At 51.5% G+C, this 22,240-nt stretch overlaps 1 protein-coding gene across 1 annotated transcript in view; it reads right to left on the bottom strand.

The window, feature by feature from the left end:
- The window catches only part of Ece1 (endothelin converting enzyme 1), a 93,551-nt gene extending 72,178 nt beyond the window's left edge, over nt 1-21,373 (bottom strand). Inside the window, exon 1 of the mRNA XM_090335660.1 lies at nt 21,215-21,373. Within this exon, the coding sequence (XP_090191786.1) occupies nt 21,215-21,217 (3 nt within the window). The 5' untranslated portion in view covers nt 21,218-21,373. The remainder of the gene's footprint in view (nt 1-21,214) is intronic.
- Between the last annotated feature and the right edge of the window lie 867 nt (nt 21,374-22,240).

The following is a 22,240-nucleotide window of genomic DNA, read 5'->3' as shown; positions in this document are numbered from 1 at the left end:
AGACAATGAGCTATAATACAGAGAAAGGGTGAGATGATGGCTTTGCCTTGATCCAGGTGAGCAGGTAGCCAGTCCAAGGGAGGCAGACAAAGAAGTGGAGGAGAAGGCAGAGTGGATGGGATGGGGTGAGGGTGGGGTCAAGAATCAGGGAGGGAAGAGTCGAACAAGACAATGTACAGCTATACCATCAGTGGGGATCTGCAGGGCAGATCTGTCCTAGGCAGGAAGGTGGGCTGAGAGGTGACCTCCACAGCAAAAGTCAGCATCAGTGACAGGAGAGAGGACAAGTAGGGAAGCTGAGAGAGAAACATATCACAGTCAGAGTTCAGGATAGATCAAACTTTAAAGTAGCTGTGAGAGCGGGGTACAGTGGCTCACGCCTGTAATCCTAGCTACTCAGGAGGCTGAGATCTCAGGATCAAGGTTCAAAACCAGCACAAAAGGACCTGAGACTCTTAATCTCCAATTAACCTCTAGAAAAACAGAAGTGGGGCTGTGGCTCAAGGGTAGGGCGGTAGCCTTGAGCTGAAGAGCTCAGGAATAGTGCTCAGGCCGAGTTCAAGCCCCATGACCCCCCCCCCCCCCCACACACACACACAAAACCAACATGGCTGCAGGCTTCCAGGTTGCCCGGGGCTGGCTGTGGAGAGGAAGCCAGCAAGCAGGAATGAAGCAGTGGTCAAGAGCTAGGATTGTGGGCCAAGAGTTTGGCCTAGTGGTAAAAGTGGTTGCCTAGCATGCACGAAGACCCAGGTTCAAGTCACTGGTGCCACAAACGTAGAAAAAGATGAAATTAGAAGAGCTCTAGCCTTGAACAAAAAGTGTTCAAGGACAGTGCCCAGGCCCTGAGTTCGCCCTAGGATTGGTTTAAAAAAAAAAAAAAAAAAGAGCTGGATTGTCTGCTGTAAACCTCTAGGGATTTGTCCTGAGACCCTGGGGATGTAGCCCCTTCCAGAAACAAGGCTTGTGACACATTCCCAAAGCCTCCTGAGAGTAGAGGCAGCACTCTCACATCTGTCGGGTTAGAGGACTGGCTGAAGAGACTTTGCTGGGTTCATTTCCATTTGTTTTAGAAATTTATCCAATTCTGCCAACCGACTTCACAACAGTGCCCTTTGGTTTTACCCTAAATGGGTAACCTTGTGCCCTGTTCTGAAAAGCCCCAGTACATACATGAAAGAAAAAGAGCATGAATACAAAAAAATCAAGCATGAATCTCAGAGAAGCAAGCTGATATTGGGCAGCTGGGTGGAGGAAGGCCTGAGCTGTCCAGAATAACACAGCTGGAGAGGAAGAGGGAGAGGAGGGGACATAAAAGGACAGAGCACCACAGTGCTGGAGACTGCCTGCTGTACATATACACACACACACGCACGTATGCACTCACTTTTCCCATCAGTCCTTGCAACAAACATCTGTGTGTCTCCTGTACACCAGCACTATGCTGGATGGCATAGTAAGATAGAAGAAATAAGATAAAGAAGTCCAAATGCAGTGCAATGCCAGGTGTCTATGTAGTACCTGCATTCAGGAAGCTGAGGCAGGAGGATTGTGAGTTTGAGGCTAACTTTTGGCTACACCACAAGCTGCATGTCATCTTGGTTTATAGAGTAGTGAGGTCCTGTCTCAAGAAGAGAGAAAGGGGCCAGGAGTTTGGCCTAGTGGTAGAATGCACAAAGACCCAGGTTCGATTCCTCGGTACAACATACATACAAAAAGAAAAAAAAAGCCGGAAGTGGTGCTGAGGCTCAAGTGGTAGAGTACTAGCTTTGAGAAAGTCCAAGGACAGTGCTCAGGCCTGAGCCCAAGCCTAAGACTGGCAAAAAAAAAAAAAAAGAAGAAGAGAAAGTCAGGCATTAATGGCTCATGCCTATAATCCTAGCTACTCAGAGGCTGAGATCCGAGGATCTTGTTTCCAAGCCAGCCCAGGCAGGTAAGCACATGAAACACTTATCTGTAACTATCAAAAAAGTCTTAACAAAAACCGCTTGGTATTGGCACAAAAACAGACCAGAAAATCAGTGGAACAGAATAGAAGACCCAGAAATAGAACCACATACCTATAGGCAACTTGTATTTGGCAAGGGAGCCAAAGATATACAGTGGAACAAACACAATCTATTCAATTATTGGTGCTGGCAAAACTGGGCAGCCATATGCAGAAAACTAAAAATTGACCCTAGCCTTTCGCCATGCACAAGCATTAACTCAACAAAGACCTCAACGTCAGACCAGAAACCATGAAACTGCTATATGATAGAGTAGGAGAGACACTGGAGCTCATAGGCACAGGCAAAAGATTCCTGAACAGAATCCCAGGGTCACAACAGATTGGAGACTCGATAAATGGGACTACCAAAAAATAGAAAGTTTCTGTACAGATAAAAACATAGTCGCAAAAATAGAGAGACAGCCAACCAACTGGGAAAAGATATTCACCAACAACACATCTGACAAATGCTTAATATCCAGTATCTACAGGGAACTCAAGAAACTAATCCCCCCCAAACCCAATAAACCATTCACTAAATGGGCAAGGGAACTAAAGAGAGACTTATCAGAAGAAGAGATTAAAATGGCAGAAAAGCATATGAGAAAATGTTCATCATCTATGGTCATAAAAGAAATGCAAACAAAAACAACCCTAAGATACCACCTTACCCCAACAAGAATGGCCAGACAATGATAGTTGCTGGCAGGACTGTGGAGAAAAAGGAACCCTACTACACTGCGGGTGGGAATGTAAACTAGTTCAGCCACTCTGGAAAACAGTGTGGAGGTTTCTTAAAGAACTGAAAATAGACCTTCCCTACCATCCCACCATACCACTTCTGGGCATCTATCCTGAACAGCATGACCCAGGATATTATAAAGACACCTGCTCAGCTATGTTCATCTCTGCACTATTCACAATAGCCAGGCAATGGAAGCAATCCAGATGCCCTACTGCAGAAGAATGGATACAGAAAATGTGGTCTATATACACAATGGAATTCTACATAGCCAACAGACAAGATAAAATAATGGCATTCGCAGGGAAGTGGATGAATCTAGAGCAAATCATGTTGAGTGAGACAAGTCAAGACCTAAGGAACAAAAGGCGCATGGTATCCTTAATATATGGCTATTAAATCCAAAGACTACAAGAGCAAGGACTCAATAACTGCATACCCAATACTATGGACATGGTAATGGAAATATAAATATAACTATATAGACATAAAAACCTATGACTCTATAGACATAATGTTTTATTTCATAACTTAATATATTTCTATGACATACAAACCCTAATTTTGATTAGGTTCTAAATACTAAGTCCCAGTGATTGTAAACAGAGATTCCCTTCTTGAACACTTGTTTGTTAAACTTTTCATTTAAAATATGATATAAAAATCAACGTTAATAAATTCTTTAATTAAAAAAAAAGTGTTGACGGGGCCGGGAGTTTGGCCTAGTGGTTAAAGTGCTTGTCTAGCATGCACAAAGACCCGGGTTCGATTCCTTGGTACCACATACATAGGAAAAAGCCGGAAGTGGTGCTGAGGCTCAAGTGGTAGAGCTCTAGCCTTGAGAAAGTCCAAGGACAGTGCTCAGGCCCTGAGCTCAAGCCTAGGACTGGCAAAAAAAAAAAAAAAAAAAAAAGTCTTGAGCACAAAAGTTTAGAAATAGTGGCCAGGCCATAGTTCAAGCCCTAGAATTGGTATCAAGAACAAAACAAAACAAAATAAAGAGATAGGGAGAGACAGAGGAGTAAAGGAGATGAAAGGCACTAGGCATGTTTAGTTGTGGCAAGTGCCAAGAAGAATGATTAGATAGGGAGGGGGATCAGGCAATGGAGGTAAGGGAAATTTTCTCTTTTTTCTTTTTCAGTCATTTGTAGGACTTGAACTCAGGGCATGGACGCTGTCCCTGAGCTCTTTTTGCTTAAGGCTAGAGTTCTACCACTTTGAACTACAGTGCCGCTTCTGGTTTTCTGGTGGAGATAAGAGTCTCATGGTCTTTCCTGCCTGGTCTGGCTTCAAACTATGATCCTCATATCTCAGCCTCCTGAGTAGCCAGGATTATACGTTGAGCCACTAGCACCCAGCTGGGGCAATTTTCATAGCCAGAGAGGCCTCTCTCTAAGGCAGCATCTGAGTAGAGTCTCAACTGAGGTTGGTCATTTTTTTCTCCCTTCTCAATGATGAGAAAAGTGAGTCTCAAAGGTAAGATGATTTACTTGGAATTGCATGGAAAGTCTGGCTTAGGTTAGTGTGAGGTGTGTCCTGTAAGGGAAAGTAGTAAGGAGCATCCTGCCCACTGTCCTGAGGCCCTCGCAGACATCACTAGTTGATATCGTCACCTGTCTCCCATTTGAAGCCAGATTTCCAATCTTCAGACTTCCACATCATCAGTATTATGCAAATCAGGGCTGGCACAGAAGGCTTAAGGAAAGGGCAGGGAGAGTGGGCCCCGGGTGGACTCTGGTACCAAACACTTTCCTAGCTCATTCAGGTTTAATATGGAAGGGGGTGGGCGGGAGGGATGCCATGCTAGGAGGGTGGAGGAAGGGAGGGAAGAGAACTGCTGCTTGAGACCATCAGGGAGATGTAGAGGGACCCCACCAGCCTACACAGCTGTGCCCAGGGAGACCAGATAGCTGTCAGAGCTGAGGCCATCAGTGCTGACCTAGTTTTCCAGGTCTGGCTGTCCCATCCAGTGTTGAGGCTTCCCTACTTAACTAGATCTAGAATGCCCCTGGGTTTCACTTCACCAGTGGCAAAGGCGCCCCTCAGAGCTGAGAACAACCTTGGTTGTTGCCCTGGTGCCTTTGCCTCTGTCTTTCTACATAAAGGGAAACATGTCAGGGTTTCACAGATGACTCATTTTCCTTGGAGAGGCCTAGTGGGGCTGAGTCAGGCTGCAGGAGCCTGGGGTCACTAACTCCCCACCCTCCTGTGACTTGAGATGCCCTGGGTCCCAAGAAGGCAGGGGACAAATAGAGGCGTAGGTGGAGAGGCCAAGTGGCTAGAGAGGAGACTGCCTCTCCTTACCCAACCTGCAGTGTGTCACTAGATATCACCCAGTGCTACCCAAATAGAACCTGACAGAGGAGAAAAATTCCTGTGGGTTTTCCTGAATGAGCCTGAGGCTGAGTCACAGCCACCTGGGAACAGCATACACAAAAGCTCCCAAACCACCAAAGAAGGAAAAATGGGCCTGGGTAACCAAGGGAGGAGGAGGATCACACAGCTCCAAGGCCGAATTCTGGATTTTATTTTCTAGAAAAACACATTACACAATAGACAGGAGTCGAGACTGATTGCAAAGTGAAATTCTGTGTGTGCTGGATTCCATGTCTTCTTAACCCTTGTGGGGCCCCTAGAAAAGTCTCCCTAGTGATTAAGGAATGGGCCTGGTTCACTGGTTCCTTCTCCACTTTGGCTCTGAAGGGAGAAGGGTGGGTGGCTCCGTACTCTGGCTTCTGAGCATGGGCTGGAAACTGGGTCTGGTGGCAGGTTCTGCCTGCCCACCCCCTACATGTCCCCAAGGGAACAGTCTCAAGGGACTGTTCCTTTCAGAACTAGCACTCCAAAGGTACCACCTCCCCCATCCGGAGTGACCTGGAGGTGGATGATTCCCACTGCAACCCACCCTCCCTGGCAGACCTTCTCCCTCAGCTCACAGGGCCTCCCCAAGCCCCAGCAAATCCCCTTCAGCCTGGAAAGTAGATGCACCACAGAGCCCACAATACACAGAGAAACAGCTTCTTTCTGCTGTAGGGTTTGGGTGGGGCCTCTTGCTTTAATCAACCCTCAGCTTCTTCATCTATTAAAGGGCACAAAAACCAGTGTGGTAGCAGCGTGTGTATTAGTCCCAGCTACTCAGGAGGCTGAGGCAGGAGGATCACAGGAGTCTAGGAGTTAATGACAGCCTGGGCAACATAGAGAAACCATATGTATATACCTACTCAGGAGGCTGAGATCTGAGGGTCGTGGTTCAAAGCTAGCCCAGGCAGGAAAGTTCATGAGATCCTTATTTCTAATTAACCACCATCAAGGCCAGAAGTAAAACAGTATCTCAAGTGGTAGAGTGCTAGCCTTGAGAAAAAGCTCAGAGAGAGTACCTAGGCTCTGAGTTTAAGCCTTAGGACCAGTGGGGGGGGGGGGTAGATGGGGTTCAGGAATTAGTGGTTCATGACTGTAAATCCTAGATACTCAATGGGCTGAGATCTGAGGATCATGGTTCAAAGACAGGTCAGATAGTAAAGTCCATCATATGGCCAACTAATCACCAAAAAGTAGAGCTGTGATTCAAGAGCAGTAGAGCGTGAGTCTTGAGCAAAAAAGCTTAGGGACAGCATCCAGGCCAAGTTGAAATCCCAAGACCAGCCCCAGAACTGGAATCAAAACAATCAAATGAACAAAAAGCTGCCAAGTGGAGCTGTGTTGAGCTCAAGTGGTAGAGCACCAGCCCTGAGTAAAAAAGCTAAGTTCAGTCCCGGGCCCTGAGTTCTGTCATGAGGTCTAGGGAGGGGATTCCACATCCCATCAGAGTCCGCATGCAGAGACAGTCTCAGGCAAAAAGGTGAATTTATTGGGGAAGTAGATGATGAGCTGGCCAGCCAGGAACACAGTACAGACTCGGGAGCTGACACTGTGGCCCCGAACAGTTCTCACACTGCGTTTTTTTGTTGTTGTTGTTGTTGTTTTTTTTTTTTTTTTTGCCAGTCCTGGGCTTGAGCTCAGGGCCTGAGCACTGTCCTTGGACTTTCTCAAGGCTAGAGCTCTACCGCTTGAGTCTCAGCACCACTTCTGGCTTTTTTCTATGTATGTGGTAATGAGGAATCGAACCCAGGTCTTCATGTATGCTAGGCAAGCACTTTAACCACTAGGCCAAACTCCCAGCCCTCACACTGGGTTTTTAAGGGCAAAAAACATGCGGTCAAGCCGAGCCACACGCAGGTAGCCAATGAGATTGTGACATACTCAGAGGGACTATACAGTCATATCTGGCTACATGCAGGTAGCCAATAGGGTTACAGCCGGCCTCATAGTAACTGTTTGAACTAACCTATTATCTTGGTTTGAATTTGGTGGGTCTCCACACAAAGCAGGTCCCCTCACAAACCAAGCAGTTATTCTTTCTCATGGAGGCGGGGATAAGGCTGTCCCTCCCTGGAAGGGCAAGGGTGACTGGGCTGTTTTACTATTATTGACTTTCAGCATTCCCCAATGGGGCAGAAGAGCTCTTAGTATGCTCAAGATAGTCAGTCTTTGTTCCCCTTAAAAGTTTAAGGCCCAGTACTAACCCAAAAAGTAGTGGGGAGAAGACCTAGTAAGACCCAGGTCAGGCTCAGTATGGATGAGTCAATGTGTTCACTGTGATGGGCCAGGGAGGCCATGAGCACTGCAGGCAGGAGTTCTGCAGAGCCAAGGGACTGCTTCCTGTCCTCATGGAATCAGGTAAGGTTCAAGGGTGCTCTGGCTTCTCCCCAGGGCCCCCAGGACTTCCATCATGGCCCTCCAAATCTGCTGGATTCCCATGGTGTGATGATTCTCACAGCTTTTTTTTTTTCCCCTTCTCATACTGGGGAACTCAGAGCCTGACACTTGCTGGGCAGGTGCTCTAGTACTTCCCGGAAGCTGGGGTGACAGACTGGAGTCACCCCATCCAGGCATGGAGTAAGGAGTCCCTTGAACTTTCATGCCTGAACTGGCCTCCTATCTTCCTCCCATGTGGCTAGGATCACAGGCCTGAGCCACCATGCTGGCTGAGCTCTGCTCTTTCTCTCTCTCTCTCTCTCTCTCTCTCTCTCTCTCTCTCTCTCTCTCTCTCTCTCTCTCTCTCTCTCTCTCTCTCTCTTTTCCTTTCCCTCCCTCCCTCCCTTCTTACATTTCACACATATTTACAATGTATTCCCATCCACCTCACCCCTGTGTCACTCTCCCTGCCCCCTTTCTGGGAAGGACACTTTCTCTGGCTTATCCTAAACTTGCCTCATGATGGGGTGTGGGGACCAGGAGGCTGAGCCTGGGGTCTGCAGTGGGTGCTCTCCCACCTTCAGCCTCATTTCCGCCACCCCTACTCCTCAGCCAACAATAGCTGCTCCCAGGCAGTTTGCCACACAGCTGAAGCTTCCTGAGCAAAAATACCCTGGGTGCGGGGGAGGCTGGGGTGGTTCTGGGGGAGGCTGGCAGGAGGTAGGCAGGCGTAAGCACATTTCTTGAGTCTACCAGCAAGCAGGGGACCCCCATCCCCAGAGAAGGATTAGGCCTAGATTCAGGATTGGGGTGACTGACAGAGAGGGGCTTGGGGCATGGCAGGGAAAAAGCTCTAGAACCTGGGAGAGAAAAAGTAAGGCCTGGATCCCTGAGAGATCATCTGGATCCTGGGAAATGGACGCTTGGGTGCAGGTCCAGGGGCTGAACTCCTTGCAGGAGAGTCCTGAGTCCCAGGAGGGATGGCGGGACCCAAGGCCAGGAGGAGGGACAGTCAGAGCATCCCAGAGACCCAGGTGGCCACACAGAACTAACCAGGGAAGAAAAGGGAAATCTGCTGGCCTTAGAGATCTCTGGATGAGAGAGGCTTCCTTTGTGAAGTCCCCATTGTGCAGTGGGCAAGGCAGGGGCTTGAAGTCCGTTCACCCTCCCCCCGCTCACCCCCCCAGGTTCTGGGAAGCCCATCCTTATACCCCAGGGAAGGGCTGTTTGTGCACAGGGGCCCCAGTCCAGACCCTCACTCCTGCGGACCTCCATCAAAGCCTAGTGAGGAGAGGGGGGAGGAAGGGACTGATCTTTCTAGGGTCACAAAGGTCATGAAGAAGGAATTTGGAGGTCAGAGCACTGCCCCTCCCCCCATCAGCTGCTTCAAAGACAGAATCTCAGTCTTTCCCAGTCCCCCATTCCCTGGAAGGCTCAGACTCTGCAGGGGGGCTGTGGGAGGGGTGCTGTGGCAAAAGCAGCTGCCAGCAATCTGGATCAGAGTCAGGGTTTTGCTGGAAGGTTCTGGGCAAGGGCTTCCACTCAACGTCTGGGCTCTGCTAACTCTAGCTGCATGGCACAGGACATAAAGTCCCTCTGGGCTCTGCTGTCACCTGTCGAGGCAATGCCCTGGACCTGGGCCTACTCCCATCAATCACCAGGCCCTGTCACTTGTCACTTCCTCACCATCTTGTCACTTGGCCACCATCAGCCTCTGACTCCATGACTGTCCCTGCCCCAAACCCATCTCCACCCAGCAGTGGCATGAACCACACCAGAAGGCAAGTTAGATCCTGCACCAAATTGCTCTCAGTCCTCCCACCCTGGTTCATTTCTGCTTTCTTTCTTTGAGGACTTTTTGGTATGGAAGAATGTAAAGAAAGGCTCTGGTATAAGGGAATAAAAAAAAATCAAACATAATTTGGAAAAGCATAGACACACACCATGGTACCCCCAATGTTCTAGGGACAGAATTCCAATCTCTCATCTATTGCTATGGTTTCACAGGGCCCAATTCTTCACTACCTTTCAGGATCACCTTGGGTCACTCTCACTCTTAAACTCTACTCTTGCTACATGGAACATACCACACAGGTCCCAGACCTCAGGGCCTTGGCACACTGTCATGTTTTCTGGCTTAGAGTCCTCTTCTTTTCACTTCCCCATCTCTTCCTTCTGAACTTAAATCCTTAAATGCTTCATCCTCAAGGACTTTTCCTCGGGCCGGGTTCTTTGCGTGGGGTGGCTCCTCTAATGCCCTGCTCATATTTACAGATCTGTGCAATTATCTAAAGCCATGTCTATTTGGTCACCACTCTAACTTGTGCCTGGCATGTACCGGGTGCTCAATAAATAGCAGTCATCGTCACCATCTTTTCCCTACAGCAGTGGTGGCAGAGCTGCTTTGTGGGAGGTATGCAAGAGGCAATGGGGATGTCAGCCAGAACATGGCCTTGGCAGCGTGGAGATCTGGGTTCTAATCCAAGCTCTGGCACTGTAGCTATTTAGCTTCTGGCAAATCGCCTCACCTTTCTGAGCCTGCTTAATCTGAGGATTATATTAATGGTTCTGAATGATGGGTAGAAATCTCTTCCAAGACTCCCTGACTCTACATCCCACATCCTCCACATCCCCCAGCAGGTGACGCTCTAGTGTCTGACATGATAGCACTGGGCCTAGCAGTCAGGATGGTCCATGCACTCTGTGGCCCAGGAGTGTCAGCATCAGGGACTCTGTTAAGAAAGGCTGGATGTGGGCCAGGAGTTTGGCCTAGTGGTAGAGTGCTTGCCTAGAATGCATAAAGACCCCGGTTTGATTCCTCAGTACCACACACACAGAAAAGGTACCACATATGTAGAAAAAAGCCGGAAGTGTGCTGGTGCTGTGGCTCAGGTGGCAGAGCTCTAGTCTTATAGAGGCTCAAGAATAGTGCTCAAGGGCCGGGAGTTTGGCCTAGTGGTAGAGTGCTTGTACCACATACATAGAAAAAAAAAAGCCAGAAATGGTGCTGTGGCTCAAGTGGTAGAGCTCTACCCTTGAGAAAGCCCAAGGACAGTGCTCAGGCCCTGAGCTCAAGCCCACGACTGGCAAAAAAAAAAAAAAGTTGGGGTTCTAAAATGGAAAAAAAAAAAATCAAGCCCCAGCCTGAGTGGCCAAGAACAGTGCTCAGGCCCGGAGTTCAAGCCCCAGGACTGGCAAAAAAAAAAAGGCTGGATGTAGCCAGCATCCCCACTGGTTCCCTGCACACCTGAGAACCTGGGTATGTCACATGGTCCTGCAGTTCCAGGACCCTGGCACAAGCAGAGCAGTCAGGTGTATATCATAAGCCAGGGCTCTGGGTAAGGGAGGCAGACTTAGAATGACTGAAGGTCCAATCTCCTAGGTACTATGGGACTTTGGACTTGTGGCTCCTCCTCTTGGGGTGGCTGTTTAAATGGGCAATAAACATGCTCCCTGCCTGCCTGCTGGGGTAGCGGGATCTTGTCATTGTCCTCCTGTCACTGCCTAACTGGGCCTACTACCTAAGTCTCTTGGTAGCTTGGATGACAGTTGTCAAAGCACACAGCAGGAATTCAAGTTCTTCATCTGTTTGTGGGTAAGGAGGTTAGAAGGGGAGGGGGGGATTTCAATCCAAGAAGGTAGCTGGGGACACAGAGCAAAAGGGGCTTCAGAAATGTACAAGAGAGCTGGGTGCCAGGTGTGAGTCACTGGCTACTTAGGAGACTGAGATCTGAGGATAGTGATTCAAAGCCAGCCTAGGTAGAAAGGTTCCTCAGAGACTCTATCTTCAATTAATCACTCAAAAACCAGAAGTGGCACTGTAGCTCAAGTGGTAGAGCTCTAGCCTTGAGCACAAAGAGGCTCAGAGACAGCACCCAGGCCCTGGGTTCAAGCCTGACAAAGAAAAAAAAGAAAGAGAGAGAGGGATGGGGAGGGGGAGGAGGAGAGGGAGGAAGGGAGGGAGGGAAGGACAAGGGGACACAGAATGATCTAGAAAGTTTTGTAAAATAGCAATGGAAAGCACAGGCCTTCGGGGTTCAGCTAGGCAAGCTAGAAGCCTGCCTTCTCCCATTCTATTTGTTCAAATCCATCCCACATTCCCTGATCCTCACCCCTGGGTGACTGCTCCTGGGGAGGGAAGGGGTGTGGAGCCACTCAGATGCTGCTGCATGGCCCTGTGTCCCCTGCAGGCACAGCGCCAGCTGTACGTGGTAGTAAGGAGGGTAGAATGGCCAGTGGGTGGCCATTCTTAGTAGTTTTTTTCTAGGTTTAAGGACAGCCAGCCAGATAAATCCATACTCTCAAAAGCTCCCATTTACCAAAGACCTATACTGGGCTCCATGCCCCCAGCTCAGTAACATTATATCCATCACCAGCCACTGCTCTGAGTCTCTCTCCCACTTTCTGGAGAAAACTGGGGCTCAGGTGTGCCCTGAGAGGTTACTCAGCTAGGACAAAGTAGCGGAGCTCAAACTAGAAACCATATCAATCTGACCCCACATCCTAACTAGAGAGAGCACTAGATTCAGAGTCAGGAGATCAAGGTCAAAAGTACCCTGAGTTGGGGCTGGGAGCATGGCCTAGTGGTAGAGTGCTTGCCTAACATGCACAAAGCCCTGGGTTCAATTCCTTGGTACCACAAACACAGAAAAAGCTGAAAGTGGTAGTGTGGCTCAAGTGGTAGAGCACTAGCCTTGAAAAAGTCCAAGGACAGTGTCCAAGCCCTGAGTTCAAACCCTATGACTGGCGAGAAAAAAAAGAAGTGCCGAGTGGAACTCGCTGAGAGTTCTGAGGAGTCTCCTCAAGAGGAAGCTGGTCCAGAAGACACTCAAATCTCACTTCTACTCTGACCTCCCTTCCCTTTTCCACTTCACTCACAGTTCCAGGAACCTCAGCGGGAGGTCCAGTAACCACTCTGGGGCAAGTAAAATGAAGAGAAGCCTCTGCCCCAAGACATCCAGAAGCCACAAAGCCACAGGACTGCCTGGAGGCTGGCCATGAGAGCCGGCGGTCCAGAAGATCCAGGCCCAGAGGCTCCTTTGTGGCCAGGTCACCTCTGCTGTAGAAGGAAGGAGGATGACAGACTTCATCTGGGAGCCCTGGGGCCCTGTGGGTGGGGTGGGCATGTGGTCTCTCTGGGAGAATCCCCAGGCTGAGTTTGAGGCCAGTCTGTGTGATCTCTGAGGAAACTTTTCTGTACCCTGTAACCTATGGCCAGGAATATGTGCAAGCTTCTGGGAAGGGAGTGGACTGCTTCCCTCTGGCCTCCAACATAGCTAAAACCCCAGAGCCCAGACACCCAGAAACATCCTCTACCTTAGGACACAAGGCCTGGCTCACCCATCACTGGCCTCCCTGCCTTACCCCTACCCCCTACAGGCTATCCTCTACCCAGAAGCCTGTGACCATCTCAAACAACACCTCCCCTCCACCCTCCCTCCTCACCAGAGCCCTCCAGTGCCTCCCCTTCACTCTCAGTATGAAATACCAACTTCCCCTCACCACCATCTGACCAGGCATTTGACCTGGTCCCTCCACACCCACCTCTTCCTGCTTCCCCTGCTTCCCCTGCTTGCCAACTCATAACACACCAAGTTCATCGATCATGTCTCAGGTTCTTTGCACTTGCAGATCTTTCTTAAGAACTCTTCCCTTCCACAGCTTTGCCCAACTGTGTCTTCCTCAATCTTAGAGGCCGCCTCCAACCCTGGCCTCCGTCTTCGGCCTCCCTTCCTCCCATAGCCACTTTCCCCCTTGTTGCTCTGTTATAATTTCCTTTCCTTCTCTCTGTGATGATGTTTCTGACCAGTTGGTCTCCAGTTTCCTCCCCTAGGACAGAATTTTTTGAAGGAAGGGATTAGGCTATTGCATCTTTTAGCTCGTGTGTGTGTGTGTGTGTGTGTGTGTGTGTGTGTGTGTGTTCCAGTACTGGGGCTTGAATTCTTGAATTCAGGGCCTTGCACTCTCACTTGGCCTTTCACTCAAAGTTGGTGCTATGCCACTTAAGCCACACCTTTACTTCCTATCTTTCTGGCTTTTGTGATGGATGAGGCCTGAGATCTTTACCACCTTGTAGGTAAGGGACAGGTAGTGATGGTAAAATGTCCTAAATCAAGCCACACCTTTACTTCCTATCTTTCTGGCTTTTGTGATGGATGAGGCCTGAGATCTTTACCACCTTGTAGGTAAGGGACAGGTAGTGATGGTAAAATGTCCTAAATCACAGGAATGGCAAGTCAGACAAGGGTGACTTGATGGCAAGCCTCTAAGGATGAGGTTCCTATGGGGAAGGACTGACTGGCCTTTAGGGAGGTATGAGTCCACCCATGTTCCTTCTATGGGGTAGGGGACAATGGCAGGGGTGTGGGGGGGGGTCATGAATACCCAGACCCAGCCCTGGAGAAAGAGGTGCCCAAATTATTATTTGGCCATCAGAAACCAGCCGGTGGGAGGACAGGGAGGTATAATCCACCTGATGTTTTGTAGAAGAGTCAATTGAGAGTCTGGGAAAGGAAGGGACCAGCCTAGGTCACACAGCCAATCAGAGGTAGACTGTGCCCTGTGGGCAGCTGTGTGTGAGTATGGTCACTTAGGGGAGAATCCCCAGGCAGAGCCAGAGTGCAGGTTTTGAAGCAGATTTGTATGGACCCAGAGGCAATTTGGCCTATTAAGCCCTGCTGCTTCCCAGGTACAGCAGAGGCCCAGGGCCTGGAATGTAGCACAGGGCGGCCAGGCCCTAAGGGAAGGGGCAGGGCTAGAGTGAAGATGAGGCAGAAGACAGAGAGGGGCCTGGGATACCCAGAGTCTGTTCTAAGAAAGGCTGTAGGCAGAGAGGAGAGCAGTGAACTCTGAAATGGAATACCTGTTTGAAGGGCTGGGTGGCAGCTTCTAAGATAGAGAAACACACACACATACACACACGCACACACACACACCTGAGTACACACAGGAAAGACTCAGCAGCCCTAAACTTAAGATCATCCAAATGCCACCACAGGTATTTACAAGTGTGTCCTCATGATGTGACACAAGCAACCTCCAAAGGGACAAACTATGGCACAGATAGGCTCTGGGACACTCATGCCCCAAAGAGTACACATGTACAAGTCCTTATAGAGGGAGTTCAAATCCAGGCTGACTGGAGTGACAGAAAGCTCACAGTAGCTGCCCTCAGGCCGGGATGGATGGAAAGGCATGTGGGAACTGATGGATGGTGTTTTCATACAGGTGGTATGGGTGGGCATGCATGCATGAAGCCCTGGGTTCGATTCCTCAGTACCACATACACAGAAAAAAAACAGAAGTGGCATTGTGGCTCAAGTGGTAGAGCGTTAGCCTTAAGCAAAAAGTGTCCAAGGACAGTGCCCAGGCCCTGAGTTCAAGCCCTAGGATGAGGGGGGAGCGGGGGAAGTGCTAGATACTAGCACCTTAACTATACCATTTCTGTCCCCACCCCTACTCCAGAGATATACAGTGTCATCATAGTCGGGACAACTTCTTCCCCCACCCTAAGTCAGATGACCTCCCCACAGCTAATGTGCAGCACAGAGCACAGCCCTTCTGAATAGAATGTGAGGGAATTGGGGCCAGGAGTTTGGCCTGGTGGTAGAGTGCTTGCCTAGCATGCACGAAGACCAGGATTCAATTCCTTGGTACCACATTCATAGAAAAAGCCGGAAGTATGGTGTGGCTCAAATGATGGAACTCTAGCCTTGAGAAAGCCCAAGGACAGTGCTTAGTCCCTGAATTCAAGCCCCAGAACTGGCCAAAAAAAAAAAAAGAGTAAGAGGGAATTCTTCTAACAACTCCATATCAGAGGCAAGAGGGGCTATCATGGTCTCAGGAACGCATAAAGTGATGGAAGGCCAGGCTTGAACCCCAGGTCCACTTGTCTCCAGTCCTTCCTACCCTGCTCTGCCCTGCCAGTCTTGCTTGTCAGGCCTTGGCCCCCTGCCCCTCCCCTCTGGACTGGGGACAGCTCACTTGTGCTTCTGAGAAATTGCTGCCTAGGAAATGAGCCCTTTCCGCCCCCTCAGGCTGCATCCACCCCCACCCACCCCTCTCTCCGCACACCTCTGAGGTCATTTCAGCGCTGGACCTCCACCCAACAACCAGTGGCTCCAAAGGCTGGGAAGCTGGGTGGGAGTGACATTAGCCACAGATCCTTTTCAAGCTCTGGGCTCCCTGAGTCCCTTGGCCAGTGCCTCCCCCCCCCCCAAGTACCAGGAGGGCTGGAGGTTAGAGTCCCCACCCTTGGCTCCAGTTCCCAGTGACGCAACCCAGTGTCTGGATTCAGAGAATCATAAAATGTTTATTTGGAATAACAGCTACCTCTGAGCCCCAGCTTCCATCCTCACCCGGTGACAGAGTTCCTGCAGAGGGGTCCCTGGCTGTGACCTCCTGGCAGAGAATCTCCAAAGGGGAGGGGGGAGGGAGGCAGAGGGAGGGGAGCGGGTACAATGGCGGCTACAAACTGAAAATGGCCTCTGACTTGTCCATTTTTCTGGGTGGGAAGGGGGGGCAGCTTGTTCAGGAACACAAGAAAAGTAGGTAGAGGGCTCAAGTTGTGAGCCAGGTCTCCACACCCTACCAAGAGTGGCCTCAGAGCAAAGCTGGGCCACAGGGCAGGCCTCCGTTGGGGCGGGCAGGCAGGAGGTGGAGAGGGGGAGAGAAGGGGGTGGCGCTGGTTCCAGCAGAGGTAAATATTGACATGACTGTGTTTACACTGTAACCCGAGTCCTGGCTACTGCCCCACCACCATCCAAGCTGAAGAGGCAAAGGAGCGTGCCAGCCAGGAGGTAGACAGATGAGATGGACCAGGAAGAGGCCAGGTGGCTTCTGGGCCAGGGGCATGTGTTCAGAAAGCTGGGGTATCCCCCGTGGGGGAGGTATCTGTTATCTGAGCCAAGGAGCCAGGAGTTTGGATTAGGAGTCTCTAGACCTGGGTTCAAGTCCTACCTCTGCCACTATGAGCAATGGGGTCCAAGATCAGTCAGTGGAGGGACAGGGAGCCCAAAGGTGACAGGCACACAATCAGCTTTTCAGCCTGGCCTGGCATCCGGCCTCATGCCATCCACACCACTACCTGTGACCCACCCCTGTCCTCAGGAAGAGAGTTTTGGCAGAATTTAGTGGCAGCTCAGGGCTCAGGCCAACACCGTGAGGAATGAGGAGGTGGTGGTCCCCAAATCCCCAAGGGACTTTTAAGCCTAAACTGGAGGAAAGAACAGATCCAAGATTGCAGACAAGAAGAGGGACCAGGGGTGGGCGGGACAACAAAAAAAGTAGAGGGACCAATGGTTTCTGGTCCCCTTTTGCTGGACACAATGCATGGCCAGTCTCCTGGCCAGATGAGAGACACTCCCTCAGTTAATCTGAATGTTCTCCAGAATAACTCCAGTTCTGCCTCTATCCATCCTCCCTTGTGGACCCCCCCCCCCACCCAGAAGCCCTGTGAGAAGGAGAAGCCACTCCCACTTTTCCTATCTGTCCTCATTTAAATCTGAACAAATGAATAAGTGAATGAAGAAAACGCTTGGAAGATAGCACCCAAGAAGGCTGTTCACCAAGTGCAGCCATTTTGGCAGGCCGGGCTAGGGTGACTGGAGACACACCCCCAGCTCCACCCGGCCTGAGGGTGTCAGGAATCATTTGCTACCTTGTTTCAAGCCATTCAGGGGCCCTGTCCTTTCAGTCTCTGGTCCTCAAGATCACAAGTCCTTGAGGCCAGGAGACTGGTTGGTTACTTATCTAAAAAGCCTCAGGGAGGAAGGGGCAGTGCCTGCCGGGGGACCTCTTGGGCCACAGGCTTCTCCTGTCTTCACAGCCCATGTGGGGCAGTTTGGTGGTGGAAAGAGGTGAGGAGACATGGTGCCCAGACCACTTCCATCTCTCCCAGGGTGGGCTCTGGCAGCTGGCAGTCTCCGATCCCCCACCGAGAGCCTCTGTGGGCGTTTCCCAATGCAGATCTGGCCATGTCACTACCTGACTGCTCTCTAAACTCCCCGGTGGTACCTCAATGCCCTTAGGATCGACCCCCAAGTCCCTTCCAAATACACCTGCTCTGGTCATCTTGCAGTGCTTCCTCCTACCCATATGTCCCTCTGGCCACATCCCTGGGGAACCTCCCGGATCCAAAACCAGGTTCCCCTCTCAGGCTCCCTGGGTAGGCACCCTGCACATCGCCAGGGAAATAGTAACTGCACTTGTCATTTCCTGCCCTCATCTGTGGTGGCAGAGAGACACTGACCCTAGACCCTGGCTTTGAGCTGTGCCAGGCAGACTAATTGGGCAAAGAGGCATTTGCTGATAGCTTCTCCCCCCACCCTCCGCCTCAGGCACTGAAGTATGGCTTATACCAACCTGGGTATGGCTAAGCTCAGGCCTCCTTGAACTTCTGCTGCAGAGGTGCTGACTTGGGTCCTGCCAAGGCCTCTCTGCCAGTCTGTCTTGAGAAACATTGTATTTATTCGTTCACTAAAGGCAACAACATCCTATTTTACCAAGAACTGTAGCAATGCAAGGAAACATGAAGAAGCAGATACCAGCACAGGCCAAGGAACCCTATCTTAGCAGCTGTGGGCAGGAGCAGAATGGCTGGGCATGGCCAGCCCTCATCCTCAAACAATAACACATGCCACGGTGACATGTCCTAAACACTTGGTCTTTTTTGTATCATCACAATTTCCCAAGAAGCAGAGGAGGGGACATCTGAGCCCAGGGCACACAAGTTGGTGGTCCATCAGCATTCAAACCCTGGATCTTGTCAACACTCCCTAGCCAAGAGAATCCCCATCTCCCAGCTGCATGCTTAACTCAGGCCCTAACCTGGAATGTGAAGGAGCATGGCAAGGCAGAGAGGGAAGCTAGGCTGTGTTTCCCCCGTGTCACCCCAGCCTGGTTAAGGAAACACTCAGCATGCTACGGAGCTGCCTTGCTCTGGGACCCTGAGTAACACCTCCCAGTGCCTGCTCCTGGGTTTGAAGACATCCAGAGACAGAGGGATATACAACACATCCGGGGAACCTTCATCCCACAGGCTGGGTCAGGATCTGTGGGAGGCCTTTAAAGAATTGTACTAACTTCCAGCCAAGGAGTTAGAGACCTGGGTAGGAAGCTAGGCAGCATCAGGCTGACCCCGCAAGGACAAGAAAACAGCTTACATGGCTGAAAAAGAAACAAGCCCCAATAAGACCGAGGAGAGGGGTGCAGGGAGGAACTTGGCTCACTAAGGGACAGGAGATGCTAGATTTGTTTAAAGCCCAGCAGAGCAAGAATAAACATTTCAGCGGTCTTAAATCACCCCACCACAGGAATGCCGGCATAAAGACCGTGTTGAGAGGAAACCAAAATGACAAGGGCCAAGGCAGCTGCGCCTCCACCCCACCCACACGAAACCAAGTCAACAAGCCACAGTGGCCTTCTACTGCCTTCTGCCCCCTGGCCCTGGCAATTTCCCAGCACCTGGGCACTCTCCTCTCTCCAGTTTCCTCATACCTAGGTGTCAAGCCATCCCCACTCTGGATGCCAAAGATTCTTCTCCCCTGTTATTCTCCCATTCGCGGATGGCAGAACCAGTACAGCATTTGTGAGTTCCAACAAATAAGTTGATATTTCTGCTTTCTTTCCTTGCATAGGGATCATTCCATAAGTCGCTGTTAAATGGAATACCGCCTGAATACCATGGCTCTCTTCTCCCCACCACATAAAATACATGAACCATTCCTCCAGACTATAGATGCATTCTAAGGCATCATCAGATAGAGTTCCCCAACCTGGCTTAGGTTATAAAAGAAAGGAAACTCAGCAGTATTCAAACAAAGGACTCTCACTTGGGTCATGTCAACCAACCTTCACACAGTCCCTGGGAGATAAGACTTAATGTCCAGTCTCATTGATAAGGGGTGCTAGTGCAATAGAGCACAGGAGGGTGTGTGAGAAGCTGAGATGGGCAGCTGCTGTGAGAGGCCAAAGTCTGAGGTCTTTCTGATGCACTGGGGGAGGGGGATATTTCTCAGGGATAAAGCTCTGTAAAGTATCAACAAGATAGGCTGGAATCTCTCTCTCTCTCTCTCTCTCTCTGTCTCTCTCCCTCTTTCTCTCTCTGAGAATCTCACAGTGTAGCCCAGTTTGTCCCCCAACTCTCTCCATTCTTATGCTCCTGCTTCCTAATTGCTGGAATTACAGGTATATACCACCATGCCCAGCCCTTTGGTGGATTTTGTTTTTGTTTTTGCAGAGTGGGAGGACTGAACTGAGGGACTCACACTTGCCAGGCAAGTACTCTTCCACCTCTCTATGGTTGTTTTTGTTTGTTTGTTTTACGAGGAAAAAAACCCATCCCCTTTCTAAGTAACTTGGGTCAGGATAGTCTTCCAGAGAGGACAACATGGTCTCAAAGCCTTCCTCTCTGAATCAGTCACATCTTAAGACTTTTTAAATCAAGTGAGAGTCCACAGGTAGAAGTGAACCTGTCCAAACAGGGCAGTCCCCCCTACGTTGGGGGGCCTCTAACCCAGGAGGTACAGGGGGTCTTAGATGTTCTCTAGCTGTCTTGGGTGTAGAATTAAGCCTGGACTCTCTACAGGCAAGTAGTGTGTTGGGAAGGAGATGTCAAAGGAGGAGACTCTGAGGGGAGTCCCAGAAAGAGGGTGTAAGGTGAATCTGACTCTGGGCCCTGAGGAGGCACTGGGGCCTCTCTTCTTGGAAGGTCCCATCCTGCCCCGGGTGGGGGAAAATCTTTCCAGTTTGGCAGTAGCATCACAGAGAAGTGAGTTGGCTATATCGCTGGGACTGACTGTGTCCATCCCTGTCACATGCTTTCCACAGGCCCTGCCTGCTGTTTTGTACCCAGCTTACTGGGCATGGAACCTGACTAGGGGAGAGAATCTTGTCTGGGAGGAAAGAAGCCAAAGAAAAGCAGGTGGCCTGGACCGTGGGATGGAAAGACTATCACCAGGCCTTGCAAAGGTGATCTTCAGCTCAAGCAGCTCACCCCCAGTCCTGCCTGGTGGCACATGTCTGTGATCCCACCACTTGAGAAGGGTAGAAGCAGGAGTTCACCAGTTCAAGGCCAGCCTGGGCCAAACAGATTTCCTTCCTGGAGCTTTAGAAACCCCCTATGAGGTTGAGCTTTCCCTTTGCCTAGCTCCCCCTTTCTGTCTATCCCGGTGGTCAGTACTCGGTCCCTCCTGAGGAGGATTCAGTGCTGGGAGGTGCTGAGGGGACCTGATCGCTAGGACCAGACCTCCATGCGACCCCTAGTCTGTGACAGCCACTGACTGGGCCACCACCCCGACCCTTAAGGCAGCAGCGTGATCAGCCCGCAGAAGTCGCCCAGGGCAGCCACCCACCGCGTCCTAAATCGAACCACAGACCCACCTCAGCTTTCTGGGACACTCAGGTCCAGCTAGTCCCCGACGGCTCCGAATCACCGCCCCACCCCCCGCATGCAGACTCAGCCGGGCTGAGCCGCCAAGCCAGGCTTGGGGGTCTCCAGACACCCCGACCCAGGCCGAACCAACTGCCTGTCCCCAAGCCGAACCGCCCACCTCAACCTGCGCCAGCAAGCCCGCCCGACCTGGGCCGGCAGCCCACCCGAGGTCCGCGCGGCGGCCGCGGACGGAGCCGCGCGCAGCGCCCCGCACCAGCCGAGCTCTGCCCGGGAGCCCGCATCCACGCCTCCCGCGAGCCGGGCCCGCCCCGTGCCTCCCGCCGCCCGGGCCCGCCGGGGCTGCGGCGGCACTCACCATAGCTCCCGACTCCCGCTCTGGCTCCGGCCCTGGGCTCCCGGCTCCCGGCTCTCCGGCCCGGCCCCGGCTCCTGGCGGTCCTTCCCCTCGCGGCCGCACGGCGCGGGCTCTGCGCGGACGCCGCTCTTGGCTGCCCGGGCGGCGCGCTCTACGCTCGGGTTCCCGCGGGCGAGTGCGCGACTGGGGCGCGGAGTCTTCAGGGGGCGGGGCCCCTCGCCGACCAATGGCGGAGCGCGGAGGCCGGGGCCCTGACGGCACAGCCAATCACACGCGGAGGCTGGGGCCGCCCGCCCTTCGCGGGCTCCTTAACCCGTGGTGCGCCGGCGCTCTGGGCGGGGACTGCTCGGGGGGACCGGGGTGGCCGGCGTGGGCCCAGCCTCGGGCGTTCGGGTGAAGGGTCCCACCTCGTGGACGCCGAGTCTGGAAACAGACGGAGCCAGCCGGGAAGAGGTTCAGCTGTGTCCCGAGTAGGACGCTCGGTGTCTGGGCGACCTTTGTCTTCTGCCTGGCGCCTGCACTGAAGCATGACCCGGGGTGCTGCAGCTGCGTGCGTGCGTGCGTGCGTGTGTGTGTGTGTGTGTGTGTGTGTGTGTGTGTGAGTGGGAGGAGACAAGACAAGAAAGAGGGGAGGGATAGATTCCGCGTGCATGCCTTCATGTTTATGTGTGGAGGAGAAACAGGCTGACTATATTGGGGGATGAGTGTGTGTGTGTGTGTGTGTGTGTGTGTGTGTGTGTGTGTGTGTGTGTGTGTGTGTGTGTGTGTGTCAGAGAGAAGGAGAGAAAGTAGGAGGGAAACAGAGAGGAGTCCAGGCATGTACTCGTATGTCCAGAAGAGAACCTGTCTCCACACGTGTGTTGGGTAGGTGCAGTTCTGAAGAAGACTTGTCTGTGTGTTTGTCTGGAGTGTGGTGTGTACATTTGCATCCTGTTGCGCATGCAGGTAGGTGTGGGAGACAGGGATTTTGTGTAGCCAAGAATGGTGGTACAGGCCTCTAATCCTAGCAATCAGGAGGCAGAGACAG

Source organism: Megascapheus bottae, chromosome 6 (genome assembly GCF_031878675.1).
Source record: "Megascapheus bottae isolate mThoBot1 chromosome 6, mThoBot2.hap1, whole genome shotgun sequence".
NCBI classification, from domain to species: domain Eukaryota; kingdom Metazoa; phylum Chordata; class Mammalia; order Rodentia; family Geomyidae; genus Megascapheus; species Megascapheus bottae.
This window is presented reverse-complemented; position numbering and strand designations above follow the sequence as displayed.